This window comes from Sciurus carolinensis, chromosome 9 (genome assembly GCF_902686445.1).
Source record: "Sciurus carolinensis chromosome 9, mSciCar1.2, whole genome shotgun sequence".
NCBI classification, from domain to species: Eukaryota; Metazoa; Chordata; class Mammalia; order Rodentia; family Sciuridae; genus Sciurus; species Sciurus carolinensis.
Window position 1 is genome coordinate 134,009,039 of NC_062221.1, and position 25,866 is coordinate 134,034,904.

Consider the following 25,866-nt stretch of genomic DNA (forward strand, 5'->3'; position numbering starts at 1 on the left):
AGTTTCATAAACCAGTAACGTAGGTGTTTAACGTCATTATCAAGTGTTATATGTATATATAATTGTGCTGTACTTTAATATGCAGTAAACTTGTGAGCAGCACATTTCATCATGGCATGCATGACATCACTATAGCTACTTTGTCATTAGGTGATAGTACTCTTCAGCTCTTATGGGACCACTGTCCTATTTGACTCGTCATTGACTGAAAATGTCATGCAATAAGACTGTATTCCTAAAATGGAGGGTTTTTTTTTTTTTTTCCTATTAGAAAATCCAAGAATAAGGAAAAAAATGCTTTTTTTGTTCTTTTTTTTTATTTTGCAGAATGATTCATTCCTTATCGAAGGCTTATTGAGAATTGGTTATAAAATAGAAAATGTAAGTGTTAAATGTGGGAACCCAGCACACCCACTGAATAAATGGCAGTCCCATCGCTGCCCATTTTCCCATGTATCAAGACCACATATTCAAAGTTATATGTAATATTTGGTAGTATGGTTTCTATGTTTTACTCAAGTAATCTCATTTTGTAGATTTGGCTACATTTTTTTACCCATGTATGTTACAAGTTCTTTCTCCTCTTTTAGATTGTTTTACTGGCATATATTCCCCCAAATGAAATTATTTTTCCCTAGTATGAATATTTTTTATTTATAATTACTAGTTAATCCCCAGATGCAGTGATAAACCAAATTTTAATGCTACTGGTGATGTAAATGTCTTCATGTTTCCTTTAAGCCTGATACCAGCAGTGGCAACCTAGCTATTTAATTCTGTGATTATTTCAGGCACAAAAAGAACAAATATTTCTGTGAACTCTTGACCCTTCATGAGAATCATTGCACTGAGTGTCCATTTACCCAGCCACTCTTGATGATTATCTCATAATAATTCTTTTTGCCACAGACCATGTCAAATATGTAGTCCCTGTGGAGAACTTTAATTGTACATTTAACCTTGGGGTAAAGATGGAAGTCCTAGTCTAGATGAGATCTGAGACCCCCTGTGTCCCTTGTAATATTGCACTTCCCTCCTGCCTAGGGCAGGTTTTGGCCTGGATGTAGACTTCAGCTTTCAGGTCCTGTAATCATTGCAAAAGCATGCTGAACTCTGAGGGTGACCTGAGGTCCCCCAAAGATGTGAGTCCGTGGTTTCTGTTAACTTGTGTGTTGCAGTTCAATTATTCTTTGTTGTGTGATGGAGTAATGAAAATACAGGGTTGTGTAAGTTTTGTATTAAGGATTGAAATACTCAACATAAATTTACAGTGTCACAGAATACCTGAGTATCATTCTTCATTCCTCTTTTTGAAACAGAAAATCTTGGCAATGGAAGAAGCTTTAAACTGGGTAAAATACACAGGCGATATAACAATTCTACCTAAATTAGGATCAATTGACAATTGTTGGCCTATGTTAAGTATTTTCTTCACTGAATGTAAGTATAAGTACTTTAAATTGCTGACTCAGTTTTTAAAGTATTATGTGGGAAAATGGAATGTGTAATTGTGTAATTTCTGATTTAGTGTAAGAGCATTTAAAATATTTTTCTTAATTTTTTAAATTTTTTATTTCCATTTATTTTTATCCTTTTTAGATATATATGACAGTAGAGAGTATTTTGACATATTAGACATACCTCAAGTATAACTTGAATAAGAGAACTTTAACCTTATAGTTAGTTTTATTCTGTTTCCTTATCATATGAATTGTTGTGACATCATACTTTTAAAATTCTATATAATAGTCAAATAAAAACTCCCAGCTGGGCTTATGTCTTTTCATTCATACGAGAAAATAACAAGATAAGATTGTGATTTTCATTTTCCTGATAAATCTGCTATTCTTTTATGTATGAAGAAATAGCCTTGCATATTTCTTTCTGTTTTTTTTTTTAAGTTTTTTTTTTTTTTTAGTTGTAGATGGACACAATACCTTTATTTATTTTTATGTGGTACTAAGAATTGAATCCAGTGCCTCATGTGTACTAGGCAAGCATGCTACCACTAAGCCACAATCCCAGTCCCTCTTTTTTTTGTTTTTCTTTTCTTTCTTTTTTGGGGATCGAACCCAGGGCCTCATGCATGCTGGGCAAGCTCTCCACCTCTGAGCTACGTCCCCAGCCCTAAAATGATTTTCTTTAAAGCATTTGAATATTAGCAGTATTTTACAGTGTACTTACAGGAATCTTGAAACAGAAAATGTTTTGACTCTTTACCATATTTTAAAAAATCCTTTTTATATAACAGCTTAAAATATAGAAAGTGAGGCCTGATAAACTTTTGACACAAAGTTTGGCTATCTAGAGTGTTAAATTATTTTATAAAAATATTTTTTAAAGATTTTTCTATGAGTAGTATTTCAGATAATTTCTCATTGTTAACATTTCTTTTGTGAAGAGTCAACTATTCATTTTAAAGACTCATTTTATTGAATACATTTTAGAAAATAGTTTTCTAGGGTTTTATTTTTATACTTTTTTATTGAACATTGTGGCTGGTATATTGTAGATAATTGATAATGTTTGTTGGATTGACTTGAGTAATTATGAGACCTATTTGGAATATGTTATGACAAAGCATTTGTTATAACTACAGTAACAAATAGAGTAATAAGTTTTTTTAATTGTTAATAAAACGATTAGGTTTATTGCAAGCATTAAATCTGTTTTTTGTAACATTTTATTTATTTCTAAAATATTTAATACACATGAAAGATGATAAGAAACAGGGTATTTAGAAGGAATAATACTATAATAAACTTTATGAACTCATCTACTTAACCTAAGAATTAGAATATTATCAGTACCAGCTCTTTTTTTTTTTTTTAACAAATATTTTCTTTCACTCTCTCCTAAAAATTAAACAGACAAGTATCACATAACTAAAGTTGTAACAGAAAACTGCAATTTACTTGAAGAATTTAAAACCCAAAATTGTGCGGAGTGTATGGAGGTGAGGATAAATATTTACCTGTAAATATGTATCAAGAGTTGTTTGTTGGGCTGGGGTCGTGGCTCAGTGGTAGAGGGCTTGCCAAGCATGTGTGAGGCACTGGGTTCAATTCTCAGCACCATATATAAATAAATGAATAAAATAAAGGTCTGTCAACATCTAAAAAATATTTTTTTAGAAAAGATGTTTATTAGAACTTGTAACAGTCAGAGGAAGTTAATTTAAAAACCTGCTGACAATATTTAAGGAACTGTTGTAAGATTGAATAACATGTTTGAGGAAAAATTTTAATAAATTTTGATTTAGAATAAGAGATAATACTTTAATCTGAAATTTTTAATACTTTTAAAAGTTAATTGAAAATTAAGTTTGATTTATTTTTTAATCGACCTTTCATGAGTTGAAGAAATGATTTTCTCATATAACATTTTTATTGAGATGTAATTCACATGCCATGTAGTTCACTCAGAGGAAATAATGATTTTAATTCAATTTTTAAAAAAAGATTTAGGAAAATATTTAATGTTCAATTAAGTTCTCTAGAGCCATTGATCTAATTTAATTGTTTTAAAACTTTGAAGTTAAAATTGATTATATCAGTAATATTTTTCATATGTATTCTTACTAACCTGCCATTTCATATTTTGTAGTTAATCTAGTCAACTTGCCTGTGTTACAATTTATATATTTTTAAACACTAAGGTTTATTGAATAATATCACATTTGCTGGCATAAAGTTAAAATTCTACTTTGCATCTCATTTGTAGCTTGCTGTCCCATATGGATAAGATATTTAAAAATGGGCCTGTGAAATACTGCATGTGAAGGAAAAATTATTTTAGTAATTCATAATGTGTTGGTTTTCCTTTTTAATATTCCATAACAAGTTAGTATTGAGTTATTGGAGAAAATTTTCTTGTAATATACATTTGTTCCTCAGTATCTGAGGGAGATTGGTTCCTGGATCCTCTCTGATACCAATCTGCTGATGCTAAAATCCTTCATACAAAATGGTATAGTATTTGCTGTAACCTGCACACCTGCTCCCATCTATTTAAAATCATCTCTGGATCACTAATACCTAGTGCTATGTAAATGCTATATAAATAGTTGTTATTCTGTATTGCTTAAGGGACATGACAAGAAGAAAAGTGTACATATTCATAGAGATACTTTTTGTTCTTTCCAAATGTTTTTAATCTGTGCTTGGTTGAATGAATCTGCAGATGCAGAAACAATAGATATTGAGGGTCAACTGTATATACCAAAATATCGAATATTATTTTCTATATAAATAATCCCCTAGCTTATTTTTGAAATTAAAGATGGAAACCTAGATCCATTTTTCCTAGGTATTGGTTTCTTGATTGTCTTTGGAGCTAATTGATGGGTCTTCTTTCACCTTGGTTTCTCAGCAAGGAGAACTAATGAAAATGAAAGGAAATGAAGAGTTTTCCAAAGAAAGATTTGATATAGCTATTATCTATTACACCAGAGCCATTGAATATAGGTAAGAGCAAAACAGAGCAATGAGATTTTTTTTGTGTGGCAGCTCAAGTTAGAATGTTAGCATAAATAAAAGCAAGATGGGACTGGGAATATAGCTCAGTTGGTAGAGTGCTTGCCTTGCAAGCATAAGGCCCTGGGTTCAATCCCCAACACCACACAAAAAAAATAATAATAATAAAATAAATAAATAAATAAAAGCAAGATGAAGAATTGTAGACTCTTTTCCAATTTGTTATGCAGATTTGTTTTTTCATCTTTAAATGTTAGTAACATTGGAGATAACCTGAATATATGGAACTAATTAAATAATACAGTTCAAGCAAGTCAGATACAGTGGTTAATTTGGTTCGGCCTTGCTGCGTTTCCTTAAGGTTTCCCAGCAGTCATCTTTTTTTTTTTGTCTTTTTCTCATTTTGCTCTCAACTACTTCCTTCTAAATAACTGATCCAAAAGGATTGTTTCCTAATACTTAAAATGCTACCTACGCAGGAGTTTTTGCTTTCTTAGAGGGAACTTTTAAAGGAAAATAGTTGGAATGGTTGAGGATGCATGTGCTCTTTCTACCTGGTTTTGTTATTCAGCTGCTAGAATTTTGTAGTCTTCCCCCAGGTGTGCCACTCTGTTCCTAACGGCTACTTCAGTTGGGCCACCTAATATTATAGCAGTCTTTGAAGGGTGCTGTGTACATGACTGCTCCCTTTCCTACCTTGCTCATCCTCATGGGGAATGAGTCAATCTAGTCAGCATGCTGCACTGAAGACTGCTACTCTGTTCTATTGAGGAAGAGGTGGAAGAAAGAAGCATTTCTGGCCTCATACTGTCAGCCAAACTAAAAAGAACAAGCTTTGAAATGAAGCTGCTTAAGTTGCTGTTGAAATTTTCAAGCTTCTTTTGCCTGGAGTTCTTTGCCAAGGTGGCATGGTCCTGACATAAATAATCTTGTCCTCTCTAGTTACAGTATACTTTGTAGTCAACTAACTTTTTAATAATATGTCTTATTTGATCTTGACAATAGTCCTATGAGCTGGACAGAGCAAGGATTGTCTTTATTTTGAATACAGAATAGTTTAAGTTGATTTGAAGAAACCTACTGAAGAAGTAAGGAACTGAGATTTACCCATTTAAGACTCCAAATCTTGTATTCTTCCTGCTCTGCCATGTAGATGTAAAGTTTAAAAAGTTTTTTCATGCCTTGTTTACAGTGTGATGTTTGTTTGTTTCATATATAATGTGATTTACTGACTAAATGTTACTTCTTTTTAAGACCTGAAAACCACCTTCTTTATGGTAACCGAGCTCTTTGTTTTCTTCGTACTGGACAGTTTAGGTAAGTTGGTTAAAGTACCACAATCATTGAGTTATTATGCTAAATACCCATTTTGGGGGAAACATTTCTGTTTTGTAGGTATGCAAGAAAACCCTTGTTTTGTTTTTTTGGCAAAAATGGATAAATGGTTAAAAGAGCATAGTAGGCTGTATATATAGTAATGGTGACTGCAGCAGCTGATTGAGTGCACGCGCACGCATATGTCCTGCGTTGTTTTAATTGCTTCACATGCTAAGTGAAACAGCACCCTTAATAGGTAGGTTATATTATTCTCCGCATTTTACCTATGACCAGCTCATACCACTAGTGAACACTGATGCTAAGATTTGAACACAGATCTCATCTGATGTCAAAGTCTGTTTGTAACACCTATAACATACTATGTCCTTTTGCCCTATTAATTAATCTGTTTTGGAAGAAATAGTTTTGCCGCGTTTTTTTCCTTCAATTTTTCTTGGTATGAAAAAATTAAGTAAATATCTTTCAGAGTGAATGAAAGCACATAAATTTAATAGTATTACTGTAAGAGTGGAATCATAACTAATTTTTAGTTCCTTATGTCAAATATATTTACATGTTGAGAAAGATTGATATACTCTACCATGATTTTGTTGCCCCTTCAGTTTAAAAATTTTAAGGAATTAATTACAAGTATTAATATTGAATATGTACACTATTGTATTTAATTATGTAGTACCTTACTGTAAGAAGGGTTTGTGGTATGTTGAAGAACACATAATACAATATTATGAACACACAATAGAATATTCAAAACAGGACAAGCAAGAAAACCAAGTTAGAGCTCATTATTGTCAGGACAAGGCTGCACAGGTGTATGGGCCTGCAGAAATACTAATAATTCATATTTGACCCTTTCCTCCTATTGCCCAGAATGAAAAAGGAAAACTTGGCAAGTTATGTAATTTTCTTTTTTTTTGTTTTTTCTAGTTGTTGATAGACCTTTATTTCATTCATTTATTTATATGTGATGCTGAGACTTGAACCCAGTGCCTCACACATGGTAGGCAAACGCTCTACCACTGAGCCACAAGTTATGTGATATTCATTGTTTACAAAAAAGTAGTACACCAATTGCTCAGATGAGCTTTCCTCCCGGTGCGTCCTTCTCCAGGAAATTTCTTAAATGGTTTACTAATAATGTTAATTGAATGATAAGAGCAGAAAAAAATCCCAGCAACATTGGTATTTATAGGGGGGAAAGACTCTGAAAATGAAGTTTGGGGTTGCACAAATGTTTTTTGTGAAGTCAAGGAAACTGAGAACCATGATCTCAATTATTTTTCAGTAAAAGCACTTAACGTTTGGATGTGGGAGGGTGGGAGTGGGGAAGACAATATATTCCAAGTATGGAGCTTTAAAAATAACATTTATTGTGTTTTTCTTTTATTATAAACAGAACACATTCTCATGGTAGAAAATTTGGAAAATACCAGAGTTTAAAAAGAAGAAAATAAAAATCACCAGTAATCCAACCACCTTGGAGAATACCGCTGTATTAACGTTATGCAGCTTTTAGATGGCTTAAGCCGTGGATAATCCGAGGCTAACTAGACTAGAGGAATGGATGGGCTTGACACAGTCTTCCATCAATACCACTGTCCTCAACTGGTTCTGACAAGAAATGAGCTGCAAATGTCTTTAGGTTATTGCCTCTGGCTAGATCCAGAATTGCAGATATTCTGTGGTGTTTGAAGGTGAATCTGTATGCTTTCAAGATCAGATGAATAGGTTTGCAACTTGGCTAGCCTCTTGTGGAAATTGAGGTGCCTGTCTGAAACTTGCTGGGCAGAAAGTCATCTACTTTCAAGCTCTGAAAGCTGAGAGGCAAACCAGGGTGACACACAAGGAGGATCCTCCTCAAACCCTGCTACAACAGGAGGTGCATGAAAGTAGAAACACAGAAGCAGGTAGCTTGGTGAGGTAAAGGCCAGGAGCAGGGTATTCTTGTACCTCCTTCCTGATGTTATAGCTTGTCGAACACCATCTATATTTTCACTAGAGCCAGATCAGCAGCATTGAGAACCCTTTGTTCCTTATTAGGCAATCACCAGTATGTATTGGATGCCTATTTAACATATGAAGCTATGCCACACCAGTTTTGTTGGTGTTTCCTACCTTCTTACACACACATTGTTATGTGATTTGCTTGTAATGTAGGGCTAATGTTTTCATAGTCCATAGTATGGGTCACTCCTGATCAAAATGACTAGAATGATGAGCCTTAAGAAAAGAACATGTTGTCAGTAATTGAGATGTGCTATTCACACAGGAGGACCTATGCCCTGAGAAGGGCTTGTAGCTTAGTCACCAAGGTTGAGATGTTATGAAGCTCTCAAATCAGAGGGATGCTAGTTCTGACGTGGGAATCCTGCTGAGCATCTGTGGGGACAGCTGGGGGTAAAGCATCCTCCTTCCACCAGTTTGGTCAAGGATGTCCTCCTCAGTTGTTCCTTAAGGCCAATCTTAGCTATTGAGTTGCAAGAGAACAGAAATGGAACATTTAAAATTAATATTAGAAAAGAGGAATAAAAGGATTAAAGTAACAAATGCTGAAACTTCTAAAATAATTTAATCCTGAAAGATTAGTAAATATAATTTGGAACATTAATAATCAAATTTTAAGGAATAACTTTGTCAAGTTTATTCTCTAAAAGGGTAAAAATAATAGTACTGTGTCTTACACCATGGGTGTGCTATTGTACTTCATGCATGTTCACTTATAAAACCTTCACAACCATGTGAGGTAGGTGCTGCTGCCTCTTTACACATGAGAAAATGGAGGCATAGAGAGATCAAAAAAGGACACAAGGTATATGTGATGGAGCCAACGTTTGAACCCAGACAGCCTGGATGCAGAGTCTTTAATTATTAATCACTTTGGAAAGGTGATGATAGAATAAAAGGGAAATGTGGAAGTTGAACATTTTTTAAAACAAATGATCCAAATAGTCAATAAACATTTATGAGGACATGGTTATCCTTACATGACATGCAGATTAAAAACTATAAGTTTCTTTTTCATATCCATCAGATTGGCAAAAACTTAAAAACTTCGTAATACCAAGTGTTTGAGAGGATGTGGAACAAAGGAAACTTTCATACTCGGCTGGAGAAAGTATAAATTGGTACAGTCACTTTGGAGAGCAATCTGACAAGGTGAAGATGTGCATATTCTGCAGCCCACTTCTAGGGTCATCCCTTCCAAGCTCTCAAATGTGTACTCAAGAAGATATGTACAAGCCTTCATATAGCATTGTTTGTAAGAGTAAAGAAATGGAAACAACCTAAATGTCCATCAGTAGGGAAATGGATAAATAAATTATGGTATATTCATACAATGGAATTCTCAATGGCAGTTAAAATGAATGCAATGTTGGGTGAAAAAAAGCAAGTTGCAGAATGATTTGTACAGTATGATGCCATTTATATAATGTTTAAAAACATGCAAAACAGTATGCATATTCTTAATACAGAGAATGTTTTTAAAATGTTTTAAAAATGCATGGGTTGTTAAACACCAGGGGAGTGGCTATCTCTGGGGAAAATGGAGGGAAAAGAATTTGGAGATGGAAAGGGTGATACACTGAATGATGTCAACTGTAACAAACTTTTACAAAAGAAGCTGAAGTAAATATGGCAAAATGTTAATTTCTTGCTAAGTTGGTACACAGTTGGTACATGGGTGTTCATTATGCTAATGTTATTCTCTGTACTTTAATGTGTGCTTGAAATATTTGATAAAAAGTAAAACAAAGTGTAATTAAAAATGCACATAAGAGGGGAAAAGCCCAAAATAGTACTCTCTAAACACATCAAGGGTAAAACAAGTGAAAAATTATCTTCAAAGGAGAGAAATATAAATATTGCAAGACTAGTGGCAGAGGGGAAAAAGCCTAAGATGAAGTATAAGTTGGGAAACATGCTTTGTTCAGAAATGGTCAAGATATCTGTTATAGTGATTTTAATGTTACAATAGCTGCAGTTTGTAAATCAGAGACCACCTTTGAATGGATAATGAGGCCAAAAGCCAATGAAAACCATTCTGAGTCTGTGGATGTTGTGCTTGGGAAATGTGGAGATGGGGTTGGATGAGGGAGGGGGTGGGCTGGGGTGGGGTGGGGGGGTGGGGACTGTGCTGCCTCCTGTTTCTCCTGCCCACTTCTCCCTCCTCCCATGGATTCCTTTCAGGCTTAGGAATGTGTGTGGTGAGTCCCAGGATGCCAGGTGTGGATGAGATTCTGTTTTACCTGGTTTCCTAGAAGCCACTTTTCAAATACAGTTTGCTAACTACAAAGCATTATGAGAGTGACGGTTGTGATTGAAGTAACCAGAAACTTGTAGTTCAGAAGAGAATCGAGGAAAGGAGGCAGGCGAACTTGTAACTTTGGTACTTAGACTAGCATGTGCAATGTGTAGCACTTGGGATTTAATTCTTGTGGGATGCGCACATGGAAAATTCATATTCCTTCAGGGGTGTAATGAACAGTGTAAGGGGAAATGTGATTGGAGAAAGGAAAAGCTTAGCCTTGATTTTTTAAAAATTTACTTTGGAAAATTATGGAATTTTTTAAGTCGATAATATATTTACCCATCATACGATATTCCCTTTCATCAGATACCAACTATGATTAGTAGTAGACACACACTTTAAATAAACTCCTCCCTTGGTTATTTTTCTGGTTTTCTCTGAGACCAAAGGTATAAAGCAACTTAACTGTATGTTTCTATTAGAATTTAAAAAGTCTTTGTGTGTGTAGTTTGAGTGTGAATATGTTGATTTGATTAATCATTCCTAATTCTGCCCTTACTTGTATGGTCTCTGTTTAGAAGCTACTTTTCATGTTTTTGAAGAAAACCTTGTTTTTTAGTCTTCTTTGAGGTTCACCCCTTTTTTAAGAAGCAGAAACATGTTGACGGTAAAAGATGGGATAGAAAAGGATACACCAAAATCTCCTGCCCAACTCAGACCTATTCCCTAATCCCTCTCTACGTCCTTGTGCATTTATATAATATCTTTCGCCTGTAGAAACACTCGTCATGTTGAACCACATGAATTCTTTTTCGTAAATCCGAATATAGACATTTTTTACAATGTAACAGATTTAAAAAAAAAAACGTGGTGGGAACATAACTACACTGTGGTTGTACATCTTGCTTTTTAATATTTAAATCCAGGAACTTGTTGCATATCAGTGTATTTTTAGAGATCTACCTTGTCCTTTCACATGACTATGTAGTATTTTACTGAATGGATTATTCAATCTATCAGGTTTTGTATATACTTTGTTAGTATAGATTAGTTTGTGTATAATTACAGATTTATTAGGATACAGATTTTTTAGTTTTAAAGAATTAAAATAGCTCTATAATAAGTATCCTTTTACTTGTGCTCTGTATCCAGGTACAAGTATATCTGTAGGTTAAATTCCTGATAAATTTCTATTACTTAAAGAGCATATATAATTTTAAATTCAGATGCTTTTTAAATTAAATTTTGAAACAGTCTCACTAAGTTGCTGAGGGTCCTTCTAGTTGCTGAGGTGGGCCTTGAGCTTGTGGACCTCAACCTCCTGAGTCACTGGGATTATAGGCATTTGACACTGTGCCTGGCCAGATAACTAACTTTTGATTCAAAATGTGTATGCTTATTCAACTGATGGTTATTAATCACTGTATTGACAGTGACTCTTGTATCTGAATGATACTTTTGTAATTTAGTGGTAACATTAAGAAACTTGGGAAATAGTTATTGTTATTTGTTGAGAAATGAGATGATGATTTATAGTAATGGGGAATGCCTGTGGCCCAAAGTTCTTATGTATTTCCTGTTGTGTTTTGAAGGAGTCAGTAGATAGCATCTCTTCCCCATCCATGCCTAGAATCAGATAAGACATGGATGTGGAAAACGGGCCACTGTTGATCACATATCACTGATATGAGGCTGCAATTATTGCCGCCTACCCCCACTCCTGGGGAAAAGTTAGGCATGGAGAGAGGAATGTTCAGGAATAATTAGCAAAACCTCATGGAAACTGGAAGAGGGAATAGGTACTTTTTCTAATGTCATTTTAAGGCAAAATGTAGCATATTGTGTATATGAGGCAGTAGATGGAGGGTAGTTGGCGAAATAAACATACTTTCCTATTTAATAGTAATAAATCCAAGTGCCTGAACTAGAATGGGTTCTTATCCTCTATCCTACTCTCATCATGTTACACAGTCTCCAACAGTAAATAACTTTGCATCTCGAGTCTTTCCATTGTCATGAATGTATGTTGCGGGGGTATTTCTGCTACCAAAAGTTGTACCCTCTCACCAGAGTGACTGGGGCTACAGTGGTTGGGATGAACTGTAGCCACATGTGATTTACTGTGCCCACTTTTCTTCCATAGGATCTTGCCACATGCTAGTAAATGTGAAAATTTATAGTCAACATACATTCATATATTAGTAAATATTTGGTTACTTACAGTATGTGGTACAATTATAACATTTACTATTATGGTTATAGCGTTAATTAAAAAGTAGCATTCAGCCCTGATTCAGCAAATTCTTGGGGTTCTATTTATGGCCGATGTCAGAAATTAGCAAAAGCATATAGTCCTTATGTTCTAAACAGTGGGTCAGAAATGTGAAGGCCTGGAATGGGAAGGGCTGTTTCATTTATGGAACTGATAGTATCCCAGGTGGCCTGAAGACAAAGGAGGGGGAGAGGTAGTCAGGGGCTCGACCTTGAAGGCTACATTAAGGCTGTTGGCTTTTCACAGTAGTGAGAAAACAGTAAAGGATTTTGAAGTAAGGGAGACAGCACTATTAGTGAATGAGGAGAATGAATTTGAAAGGGATGCTGTATGGAAGTGGGTTGGGAGTTTGTTGTAGAACTGTAGGCCAGAGGTGATGATGGCTTGGAGCAGGGTAATGGCAGGAGAAGTGGAAAAGTGGAAGGATTCACAGTACTTTAGAGATAAAGTTGACAGAAATTGCCTGTGGGTGGTGTTGGGATTTGAGGCAGAAGGCAGTGATTAGAACTGGTCTGAGTTTTCTGCCTTAGTGGATTCTGGGCCCATTCATGGCATTGGTCAGTCACTGGAAGATGAATACATTTGTCACTCTAGACCATACTAAATTGATGTGCCTGTGACACATCCATGTGAGTATATCATGTAGCAGGGAGTTTTGTGCGTCTGGAACTCAAAAGGATCGTAGACATGTTTGGGATAGTTGGCCTAGACAATTTGAGGTTGTAGATTTGGGTGAGATTGCTTAGGGAAGAAGGTCTCCACTTGGATTGCACAATGGAATCATTTGAACTCTGAAGAAAGATCACCCAGAAATCTAGGGTAAATTGATCTAGGTTCAAATTTGGGCATTGGGCTTTTAGAATCTCCCCTGATATGTAAACAAGTTTGAGACCTACTGGCCTTTCGCAGGTCTGAGACTAGAAGAGGAACCAGGATTGACTCTTGAGTAACAAATAGGCAGGCAGAGAAGGATGAACCTACCCAGGAGACTTAAGAAGTGACCAGAGTTGTAGGTAGAAAACTAAGTGTGTTGTCATGGAAGTATAAGAGTGGCCAGGGGAGTCTGGCTGCTGAGAAGCCAGTTAGTTCCAATGGAATTTGGGTTTAGCAACAGAAACATCTTTTACTATTAGATCTGTGAGTGGGAATCTTGGAACAGAAGGTGGGTGGAGCAAGTCGAAAAATGAGAGGCAGTGGAGACAGCTAGCACAGGAACTGGTAGAGGTGCTGGGGGAGAGACAAGACTGAGTGTGCTGTTAGAGGAAGGTGTTTGGGGCCTCACGAAACAAACGGAGGCAGCTGGTTTAAATGGCGAAGGAAACAATCTCATTCACGATGTCCAAAAGAAGGTGGTTCTGGGACTACTCAACAGTGTAATCAGAGGCCTGTTTTCTTCCAGTCTCAGAATGTGGCTTGGTCAGCGGGCTGTCCCTTCAGGATGGCAGGGTGGACATTGTGGCTCAGACAGCAAACCAGTTAATGGTGTCCAGCAGAAGGAAAACAACTTTTCTTTGTAGTTTTTTTTTTTTAAAGGATCTTAATACACATTTTCTGAGACCAAACACCTGAAACCACCCACATCACAGACTCAGTGCCCAGGAAGGCCCCCTTGTTCCTCCTTCCAGTCACTATCCACATCCTCCCCCTGTATAACTACTGTTCTGACTTCCAGAGGTTAGTTTGCCTGTCTTTGTGCAATTATAAGTGGAATTGCATACTGTGTGCTCTTCCGTGTTTGGCTTTCAGCATTATTTTTGAGATCCACATTGTTGCATGTAGTTGTAAAGTGTTCATCTATTGCATGAATATACCATGTTTTATCCATTCTATTGTTGATGGGCATTTTGGTAGTTTCTAGTATTTGGCTTTTACAGATAGTGTTGTAAATGTATGTATCCATTTCTGTTAAAGTATATAATCAAGGAGTTGAATTGTTGGAACAGAAGGTCTGCTCGTATTTAGCCTTAATGCATAGTTTCCTATGTGGTTTTATTGGCAATATGTGAACTTCAGCTCCATGTCCTCACCAGCACTTACCATTTTGCATCTTTCATTGTAGGTTTTCTGGTGGGAGTATATAGCACTGTAATTTTAATTTGCATTTCTGTAATTCAAGTAAGGATATTTGAGTATTTTTCCATATGCTTATTGACTATTTGGATATTCTCTGCTGCAAAGTGCCTTTTGGTCTTTTGCTAGATTTTTATTTTTCCTAGTTTGAATGTCTTATTCATTTGTGGGAGATTTTTTTGTTTCGTTTTGTATTCTGGATGAGTCTTTGGTCAGACTTGTGTTGCAAATATCTTCTCAGTGACTTACCTTTTCATTTTTGATGCTTTCACTGAAAAGTTATTAATTTTAAAATAGTTTATTAACTTTTTTTATGGTAAGTGCTTTTTGTTTGTAGTCTTTTCTTATTCTAAAGCCACCAAAGTGTCCTGTTTCTTTTACAAGTTTAACTTTGATAATTAGATCTGTAAGCCTTCTAAAATTGATGTTTGTGTTTAATGTGAGGTAGGGTTCAAAATTCATATGAATGTCCAATTGACCCAATACCATTTCTTTAAAAAGTATATTTTCTCCATGTACTGCAGTGTCACTTTGTCATAAATCAGGTGATTGTGTCAAATTCATTCCTGGTTTCTCTTTCATTTTTTGTTGGTTAAGTTGTCTATCTTACATACTTTTTTTTACATAACCTTTTATTAGGAATTGATATCTGGTAGTATGATACCTAGTTTTATTCTTCTAATCTCTCTTTAAGAATAATGAATTAATATGTGTGAATATGAAATGATAAACCAGTGAATTTTAAACTAGATAAATAGGGGAATAGGAAAAAGGGATAGTGGGCAAGTCGATGAGTTGGACCCCCTGAGAAGATAGTAGGAAATAGTTTAACCAGTAAGAGCTGGCTGCCCTCACAAGTGGATTTAGGAGTTTGGATGGTTCTGAGTGATGCTATGTTCTGTCAGAGGGTGCAGTGGTGGGTGGCTGAGTTGAGGTGTGGGAGGTGGTTGTTGAAGATAAGGAAGCCAGGCAACTGGGAGGCTAAGTATGCATATTAGTACTTGACAGTTTACATTTTCTAACTTAACCATCTACCTCACACCAGCTAGAGTAGAAAGAGGAGTTTTCCTCACTTTACAGTTGAGAAGGTGGGTCCAGGAAACTAATGACTTTCCAAAGGCTCCTAGAGAGTTAGCAGTTTAATTGGATTTAACTCTGCCCTCCTGTCCAGGCAGCCACACTCTGTTCTGTATAGCTGAGCTGACATGTTGTGTGGAAAAACCTGGGAGTTAGAATTTTGTCTTTCAGAAGTCTTACTGAAAGGCAAAATTGGTGCACAAAAATATACAGATTTTTAGTTATACATAGGTAAGATGCTGATAAAGATAGATTCAGGAAATACTCCAGAAATGCTGAGAGTACTTATTCCTAGGTTGTTGTGATTGTGACTCTGGATGACTTTTTCCCTTTGTTTTACTTTTCTGTATTTTCCAAATTTCCTATAATGGACATATATTATGTGGATTTTTAAAAATTATTTGACTAGATGGTATACATGGAAAATTCAGAACATACAAATAGCTATGCAACATATAGTACTTTTACAAAAGAAGAATGAAAATATTTAAATATTTTATTTCTTCTTTTTCTCTTTAGAAATGCACTTGGTGATGGAAAGAGAGCCATTATTCTGAAGAGCACTTGGCCAAAGGTAGGTTTCTTTTGTATTTTTACATTGAGCAAGTAATACCATACATTTTTGTGACAGTTGATATATGGGATGTGTATTCATATGTAAAAATGCCGAATGAAATTATGGAGCGCTGAAGAATAGGAAAAGGGACTTTTCAGTTCCACTATCAGTATGGGGATTGGGTGGTAGCTGTGAGAGGCAGAGAGAGTGTGTGCGCCTGCCTGGGGTATCCTGAGATCGTAGAGGGGATCTTAGCAATTGAGAGGTAACATCTGCTAGTGATGGATGTGCCTAACTGTGAGAAATGAAACTTTAAAACTTTGAAGGAACTGTAAGAAAGGATTTCTTTCTTTCTTTCTTTTTTTGGTGCCAGAAATAGAACCCAGGGCCTCCCTCATGCTAGCATATACTCTACCTCTGAGCAGCACCCCAGCTTAGGATTTCTTAAGTAACACACAGTGCACAAATCAGCAGTGAAATAAGCCACATTGATATAATTTTCTATATCCTACTTAAAAATTTATGTACTTCAAAAGTCATGAATGAAAAGAGTAGGGAGGAGATCATTTGTCCATCAATAGTTTATATAACTAATAGGATTTATATATAATTGATAGGATTTATAGTGAGAATATGCAGAGAACTCCTAGAATAAATAAGAAAGCCAGTAGAAAATGGGCCAGTGAAGCAAATAATTTCACATGAGAAATCCTGAATGGCTAAGTAGAAATAAAAAACTTATACTCTGTTTCCTAGTAATTAAAATTGTGAGGTATTGGTGCAAAGATAGAAAAATGAAACCAATAGAGAAAAGTAGAGAGCCTCTAAGAGAGAGACCCACCTGTAGATGAGTAAATAAAACAAAGCAGTCTTGTTGGGATCCCTCAGATTGGCAAAAATTAAAGAGACTGAGGGTCCAGAGTGTTGGTTCTGAATGTGTAGTAACAGGAACCCTCTATAAACTGACGGGGGTGTGAATTGCTTAAAACCAACTTGGAGAGCACCCTGTGTGCACACCCATAATTACTTGATTTTACACTAATAATTACTCTATTTTACATGTGTAAAACTAGAAAATTTCTTATGTATGCAGCATTGATCATTGTAGCCTTGTTTTAATTGCATCAACTCTCAAATACTTAAATGTCCATTGATAAAGCAGTGGATGAATGTGGTATTTTTACTTGATCAAGGTTATTACTCTGATCTGTCTGACCTGTCCGCGTCTTGAACACCCTTTATTCCTCTAACCTCCTTCCTTCTTCTGTCTCTGGTTCACTCTGAATTGGCCCCTGGGCTCCTCACTGTTGCTCATACTGGCCAGGCCCATTTCACTCTGTGCTTGCTCTTTCCTCTGCTTCAAACACTTTCCCCCAGAACATTTGCTAGCTCCCTTATTTCCTTTCATTCTTTACTGAACATCCTTTTCTCAGTGAAACTTTCCCTGGCCACCTTATTAAAATGCCAACCCTGCCCCTTTTGTACATTTCCTATCTTCTTTCCCATTTTTTCCTCTTAGCATTTGGCATATTATTAAATACTGTACACTATTTAAGTTATATTGTTTATTGTAACTTCCAGTGTAATGTGGGCTCTATGAGGAAAGGCTTTTTGGTCTGTTTGGTTTGCTCTTGAATCTGTACTGTCTGACAAGTTGTCTGGTTCATAGCAGGCACTCAGAAGGAGTATTTGGTGACTTAGTAAATGAATAGTCAATTGTTAGATTGTAGTTGACTGGCATGTCAGCATTTGTGGAATTAAAAAACAACATTAAGTGAAAAAATCAATAAAAGCACAACATAGGCTGGAAGAATCCCAGTGTTTACTTCTGGGCATTGAGGGAGAGAAGGGAGATTGAAGAGATTCCAAAGCAGCCATATTGGTATCATTTCATTTCTGAAGCAAATATAACATGTTATAACATTATAAGTGTTTTAAAGAAAAATTCTGGGCATTTGTTACATTAGTCTCTGTATTTTTCCAATTTGTAAAAATATTCAAAAAGTTTTAAAAAGTGAAGATTCAAAATAAGACACACAAAAACTCATGTCTTTTATACTGTATTTCTGATTTTACATAGTTAAGAAAAAAATTACAGTGAGTAGGACCTTAGAGCCCTACTCATCTCATCCATTACTTCCATTACTGCTTTGCAGATAGACTTCATTAGGTTTATTGGAGGAGTTAATTTTATTTTGTTTAGTGTTGTTAAAATTGTTTTTTTTTTCTTTATATTATAAATTGCATATGATAAAAAAGAGAAAGTAAAGAAGGGTGTGAAGAAAAAAGAAAGATTCAGGCTGGGGACCTTTAAAGATGTTCTTACCTTCCCCTAAAGTTAAGATTCAGGCAGCGTAGGAGTGTATCTAGTGGTGAGATGGTAGAGTTTTCCAGGTGGACTTCTGCATGCAAATTTTTGAGTAATTTTTTAAATGTCTAATTTTATGCATGAAGAAATTGAGTCCAACAGACAGGCATAAAGTGACTTTTCAAAGTGTCATTGTAAGTGAAAGACAAAAGTGAATGGTACTTGTGTTAGTGGGTGATAAATTCATTGGTATTTCCATTATGAATCATTCTTTTGCTTGAAATAGATTTGCTGACGACTACACCTGGCATCTGGCGGGTACTCTATAAGTGTTTGTAGAACAAATGAATGATAGTATTCTGAATACTGAAACCCAGACTATGATACTGGTTTTCCAGAGATAACTCTTGCAAATTTTAACTTATTATCAAATTTGGGAAAGAATATTAAAGCTTTCTAAATTATTTTGAAGACTTTCGAAGAATATTCCTGATTTGGTTTCTCAGACAAAATATTTGCTAATTTTTTAAGTTGGATTGTTTTATGATAGGTCATATGATTGCAAAAAGATTTATGTAGATTAAAAAAATACATCCACTAGTTAAGTATTCACAAAATTCAGTAATTACATATGTAAGCTGCTTGTCCTTTTATTTTACCAGATAGCAATCCTCATTAAAAAATATTTTTAGCTTAGAAGCAAAAGTAGAGCATGCAGCCAGGCACAGTGGCACATACCTCTGATCCCAGAGAGTCGGAAGGCTGAGACAAAAGGATCACAAGTTCCAGGCCAGCCTTAGCAACTTAGCAAGACTCTGTCTCAAAATTATAAATTAAAAAAAGGGCTGAGAATGTGGCTCAATATTTAAGCCCCTCTGGGTTAAATTCCTAGTACCCCAATAAAAAAAAGAGAGCACGCGGGGTGCATTCTTTACTTTTCTAATAATTCTTTTGCTTTAGAATTCAGTGTGAGCCTGAGTCTGTGGAGCCATAGCTGTAAGGTGTAAGCCAGTAGACGCAGGTATTCTCTCTGTCGGTGTGCGGAGGGGCCCTTTTTGCTTCCCTCTTTCCTCATAGGGGAGATTCCTAGAAGGTCACCTGTCTTTAGAGTTACTTTCAGGCTTTAGAGAGGTTGAGTCGTTGTGCTTTAAAGAGTGAGAAATTTTATGGCATACCATGTTGAGATTTGTTAACATTTCTGTGTGTATTGTTTTTTGCTGTATGGTTTACAGGATACAAAACAATAGACACACTAATGTCCTCAAGAAACTTAGTTCTGAAGAGTATGTTAGGATTCTTGTTTGTGAATGACAGAAACCTCACTCAGATTTGGTGTAAGTAGAAAAGAGTTTGTAGGCTATTGTGACTGAGAAGTCTAGGGTGGACTTCAGTCATGTTTGGGCTGTCCATGTCCTTCTTTCTATTTCTCAGCTGTGTCTCCCTGTTTGTCAGTTTCATATTTAGTCTTTTTTTCTCTTTTCTGTTTGATTTTACAAAGGTTTTTTTTCTGTATTCTCAAATTCATGGATATTTTCTTCTACAATGTCTGATCTGCCTTTCAAAATTCAATGTATTTTTCATCTTAAATACTTTAATCTCTAGAAATTAAATGGGGTCTCATATATTTCATGTCTTAATATTTATGTGCAATCTTTCCTTTAGCTTTTACAACATGGAATACGGTTATAGCAACTGTTTTAATGTTCTTGTCTACTAATTCCATCATCTGTGTCATTTATGAGCTTCCAGTTGATTGATTTTTCTCATTATTGGACACATTTTCCTTCTTTGCATACCTGGTAATTTTTAATTGGAAACCAAGTATTGTGAATGTTACTTTGTTTGGTGTGGCCTATCTTTTTCTGTGAATACCCTTGAGCTTTGTTTTGGGTTGCAGTAAAATTACGCAGAAGCAGTTTGGTGTTTTGGAATCTTCTTTTAAGCTGTTATGTGGGGCCGTAGTAGCATTAACCTAAGGCTAACTTTTTGCCCACTACTGAGGCAAAACTTTCTGAGTACTTATGCTCCTTGAATGCTGGCATTTTCCACTCAGGTTTGTGGGTACAGCAGGCCTACCCAGTTCTGTGTGAGTCCGACTCATACTCTTAGCCTTTCTGATAGCTCTTTCCCTGGTCTGGGGTTGCTGCCCCACAGGCTTGTGCTGACAGTGCTCAGCTGAAGACCAGCGAGGACCCTCTGAAGTTCTCTGCAGCTCTCCCCTCTCTGGTCCTCTGCTTCATGAACTCAAGCTGCCTTGGTCCTGCCTCCCACTTCTATCTCCTTAACTGAGAGAGACTGCCATTCTCTGCCTGGGTGACTTTTTCCTGTGCTGAGGTTTAGAAACTCTTTTCTCAGTAAGCTGGAACAATCTTAAGTCTTCCTTTTTGTGTTTCTCTTTTCTCAAGTATTACTCAGTTTTGTTGCTCAGTGTCTACTGTCTTACAAGCCAGGGATTCATATCTTTTATGTTTTTTAAATTCATTTGGGTAGGAAGGTAAATCTGGTCATTGTTACTCTATCTTGGCCAGAAGAAGAAGTTTAAGCATAGGCCCTCGTGAATTTATTTAAAAGACTTTTACCATGTAATGGGAGCCCCAAACCAATATCCTTCATAACTGTTCATTCCAATGAGAAAAGAAACCCCTGACAGTATCTGTAGAATAAGCCTTAGGGCTCAGGCTGAGTCTGATTGAGGCATGTGCCCCCGCTTGGATCAATCATAGTGGCCTGGGAAGTGGTACATTTCTATTGACAAGTCTCCTCGGTCCTAGCCATGCCTTCTCCTTGTTAATCCTTGTTGGGATGGAGCACTAGGATTGATGGTACTGCCATGCCATGGCTATGAGGAGTGGGAAATGCACACCCCTGGGCGAGGGAATGCTAGGCCAACACACAGTAACAGATATTCATGTATGATAGAGAATGTGAGGGTCAAAGAAGAACACAACTTTTTATGGTAATTGGGTTCAAGAAATTGAGATACTTTAATCTGAGCTTCATTCAGCTTCAGCACAGGGAGCTGGATACACCCCTTTCTCAACCAGCAGAAGTTATATAGGGTCTAGAGGAAAAGATCCAGTAGGGGGTGAGAATAGTAGGGAGAAAAGAAAAAGTATTCATTGTAAATATAGCAGGTATGGTTTATGATCTAACACTATTTTCTATTCTAACTTTTATTTTTTTAAACGTAGATATCTGAATATCGAAGTTGACAAATGTCTAGTGGCAGGATTTTCACCTTTTAGTGTATTTGAGAGATCTCTTTATCTTCTTATACTGCAGGTGTCAGAAAACAGGACTTCTACCCTCTAAGGAAAAGCAGAGTTTAATGAAGTACAATCTGAATTGAGTTCTTTGATCTAAGCCTAAATATTCTGGCTAAAAGTCTTTAGAATTCATAGGTCCACAAGAATAAATATGCCCCATGGTCTTTAGTGAAAAGCTACTCTTTTTTAAAGGGGTCACTTATTTTTGATGTTATGTTTTCTCCTGGATTCTCATCAAATCAGAATGTTCTTTGTAAAATGTGTAGTAAGTAGGAAAGAGATGTAGACGAGGTGTCATAAAATCACTGTTTTCTAGTTTGTTTCCAGTGATGACTTGAGGCCAGGTTTTGGTGTGTTTCTCTGCTAGATCATCTGTTTAGTGGAGACGCTGTGCCTAAAATGGAAGTTTGATTTGTGTATAACTAGGAGCCGTGTAGTTAAATTAGCCCAGGTTTGGTATTATTAGCTTTCTAGACTAAAAAGTTAATGTTAGATATAATGAATTTCCCGATGTTGACATCAGTAAGGATTTGGGTTCTATAGCAAAAATCAAAAACAAAAACCCAAAACCTTACCATTTGAATTAAGAGTAAAGTCAGCGACTTTTGGACTTTTTCTTAAAGCTAGGAACTACACTTGTAGATAAAATAATTAAAAGCTGGTTGAAGGGGAGAGATGGAGAGAGGAGCTAGCCTGACTGTACCCCTTATTTGTGCCTGTGCTTTTTGGAGGTACTGCCCAAGCTGGTTGCTCCTTCCAGCCTCTCAAGTCTTGATTTCCAAAGTGTAGGGCATGTCATAATTAGGAGAATAGTATTGCCTTAAAGTATTATTTTTTAAATTGTTTCTTATAATGAACTTTATACTTTTTTGGCACAAAATACTGTATTTTATACTTTATTAGTAAAATATAACAGAAGTTAAATATTTTGCTGGGGTACAAAAATCTCTTAAGCAACAATATTGATCTTTAGTTAATTGTTAAAAATTATTTGCCTATTCATAACATTTCACTTAGTTCATTAGACAGTTTATTTCTTGAGGTGTTAAAATTTTATTTATTTTTCATTGATAGGGGCCTAATCTAACATTTTAATTAATCCATTTTCAAACAATATTTTTCCTTACCTATTATTTAATTTAAGCATATTTTTGAGAAAAAATTAAATTTATCTTTTTGGAACAGGGTCATTATCGTTATTGTGCTGCTCTTTCTATGCTGGGGGAATATGACTGGGCCCTACAAGCAAACATAAAAGCTCAAAAACTCTGTAAAAATGACCCTGAGGGAATCAAGGATCTAATTCAGCAGCATGTAAAGTTACAAAAACAAATAGAAGACCTACAAGGTATTTCACCTAAGATTCTTTTGGTTACAATCGAATTCCCTTTAAACTTTCAAAGGTGGGTTTCTTGGATTAATGGAGGATCATAAATCAGTTCTCAGATGATTTGTGCTTATTTTGTTATGTTATCTTCAAGTTACTTAAGTTTTCTATATCTTTCTGTGTAGAATTAGTAATATGTTTCATTAGATAATTATACATGATTTGTATTTTTATTTGAAACAGCCAGCAACCAAGTTATTAATTATTCTTCTATAGAAAAAAATTCTTTTCAGAAATTTTGAGTAAAATAAATGCTTTTGAAAGGAAATTGTTTAAAACTTTTCATCATTTAAGTTATTTCTTAAAGAAAAGGCCCTTCAGTAGACTTGCTTAATTTGCACCAAGTTTGCAAATAATTCTGTAGCATATTGAACATCTATAATCAGAAGTTGGCTGTGCAGGTTAGGACTTCTAGATTTCCATTCTTCAATCCTGTTTTCTGTCCTTACACATTTTTCTTTCTCAGTGCTTGAAATTTCCTTACTCTACACTTTGAGTGTCCAGGTCTTTCCTTTTTTTTTCTTCTTTGGGTATTCAGTGTCTATGGAGCTGAGCTGAGCAATTCTGTCACTATTAGATGTTGTCATCCAGCATAACATGACTCTTAGATTGTGAGCTCCTTGAAGACAGGTACCATCTCTGATTCAAATCTATGTATTGCTGTCATCTTGTCAATAATCACATGCAATGGGATGTCGGACACGGTGTGCAGCAGTTTGTTGACACCATCCTAAAATTACTGACATCTAGAATTGTAAAATTGTTTAGATTTATTTTTCAACTTTCTAAAGTTGTTTGATGTTCTTAACTCTCAGCTTAAAGGAAATTTGAAAATCTTTTGAAGTCTGTGTTGCCAATCCATTGATTATTCTGTGTGTGTGTGTGATTGACTTTTATAGGTCGAACACCAAATAAGAATCCAATTAAAGCTTTTTATGAAAGCAGGTGAGTTAATATCAGATCAGTAGCTACTACTTGGAATGATTTTGTCCTGTGAACTTAAGAATCACTTGTGTTTGTCATTTTAAAAACTAATGGCAATCATAGTAAAGTTAGGGATGGAAGAAAAAGAAGGATATTTTTGGGTGTGTGTGATTGCACACAAAAGATCAGGTGACCTGTAAGTTGTCAGATTTATTTTATTGAGTCATTTGGATGATTCGTAGTCTAAGCTAGTGAGAAAAGAGGAGTGGAACGTTAATTTGAATTGTGCTTGAAGGGGAACAGTTGGTCATGAGGATTTGGCAGCAGAGAGCTTGTACACAGCCTGTGCCTCATGCCCTTCCTTTTTGTCCTGGAAACATCACCCCAGCCTCCTGGTACTTTTCAAAGATTACAAATCAATTTAAGAATGCTTATAAGAAAATAAATAGCCAGGATTCTACATTTGCTTATTTGGCAATTAAAATAGATTAAACCTTTCTCCCTTGCATAAGTGCACAGGATGGTTAAGCTGTTACATGGGAAACAGGAAAACTTATTTACTTTAATTTTAGAACACAGAATACTAGTCTTGAACTGGTTTTAAATACTACTTATGTATAAAGGCTCATCTGAGAAGTAGAGAATCTTTTCAAAACTGTTGTACCTTGCTTTCAAGGAAGAAAGACTAATTACTGAAACCTGTTTGTTTTGAAGGATAACTTTTAAAAGTGCATATTAATTAGTAGGAATAAAGGGATCATTCCTTTTATCCCATTTTAGGGCCTATATACCTAGGAATTTATCAGCACCTGCTTTTAGTACTTCACTTAACTTTGTGGAGACGGAAAGAGATTTCAGAAAAACTAACCACGAGATGGCAAACGGTGGTAATCAGAATCTAAAGGTAAGCTCAGTTAAAAACTTAAAATTATTTCAGGTAAAAATAGTCTCATTTTTCTAGTAACATTTTGGTGATAGTGGAAACCAGCCCTTTTGGTGATATGAACCCTCTTTTTACCTGTTGAGATCAAGAAAAGTATTCCTTTTTTAATGAACAACCTGTCTACCTCATACAACTACATAAAATAATATTTCAAAGTCACAGAATTTCATTTGAAATCATGTTTACATATCTTTTTTTGGTGCTGGGGATTGAACCTAGGGGTGCTTACCACTGAGTTAAGCACATCTCCAGCCCTTTTTATTTTTTATTTTTTTGTTTTGGGCCTTTCTAAGTTGCTGAGGCTGGCTTTGAATTTGCCATCCCCCTGCCTTAGCCTCCCAAGTTGCTGGGATTATAGGCATGTGCCATCATGCCCGGTTGTATTTACGTATATTAAAAGTATTTTTTCTAGATATCATTTTGCCACTTAGTCCATTTTTATGCCCTCCTTTTAGGTCACCCAACCAATCTCGGGAATGCGTGACAGTGGGGTCCCATGGCCAAGTCACTTCTGCCCCTCCCAGTGTTTTGTCTTTTCCTCCCTTTTCTGTTTTGCAGTCTGTTTGTGGCCTGGCACTGTAGCAGCTCGCCACCTGACTTGTGCTATGCTGGGGTGCCTAGGAGGTGCTCCTTCCCCACCTCTGCCCAGGGGGTATCTACAGCTTCTGTTGCCTTGACAACAGTGATCATGGCCCCTTGATTCATGGCTGTGCTCAACAGAAATCTTGGTCTGATGTTCCTTCAGAGCACCACTAAAGCTTCTACCCTGCCCCTGAGTTCAGGTGTCCCAAATAGATGTGTCTGAGCTTTCCTCCACCTGTGGTACACATACAGCACTCAGTAGCTATCACCAGGCCCATATTATATTTCTCTTCAGGGTTTGGGGAAGGAAAACATGGTGTTTTGGCATTGGTGGGTGGTGGGCATTGAAAGGAACTTTTTAACATACTGTAGAGTTCTTTTGTTGATAATATTGAAAATCTCCAAGAGGCTGTATTAAT

At 35.9% G+C, this 25,866-nt stretch overlaps 1 protein-coding gene across 10 annotated transcripts in view; it reads left to right on the forward strand.

The window, feature by feature from the left end:
• The window catches only part of Ttc3 (tetratricopeptide repeat domain 3), a 104,195-nt gene that overhangs the window by 15,388 nt on the left and 62,941 nt on the right, over nucleotides 1-25,866 (forward strand). For 5 of the 10 annotated variants that reach the window (XM_047564526.1, XM_047564519.1, XM_047564520.1 and 2 more), the window contains exons 6-14: nucleotides 328-381; nucleotides 1,320-1,440; nucleotides 2,871-2,956; nucleotides 4,372-4,466; nucleotides 5,730-5,792; nucleotides 16,001-16,055; nucleotides 22,797-22,959; nucleotides 23,898-23,943; nucleotides 24,703-24,826. In XM_047564526.1, coding sequence (XP_047420482.1) covers nucleotides 328-381; nucleotides 1,320-1,440; nucleotides 2,871-2,956; nucleotides 4,372-4,466; nucleotides 5,730-5,792; nucleotides 16,001-16,055; nucleotides 22,797-22,959; nucleotides 23,898-23,943; nucleotides 24,703-24,826 — 807 coding nt within the window. Of the gene's footprint in view, nucleotides 1-327; nucleotides 382-1,319; nucleotides 1,441-2,870; nucleotides 2,957-4,371; nucleotides 4,467-5,729; nucleotides 5,793-8,879; nucleotides 8,970-16,000; nucleotides 16,056-22,796; nucleotides 22,960-23,897; nucleotides 23,944-24,702; nucleotides 24,827-25,866 lie in introns of those variants that run through there. The other 5 variants (XM_047564523.1, XM_047564524.1, XM_047564527.1 and 2 more) reach the window with 3 other exon arrangements.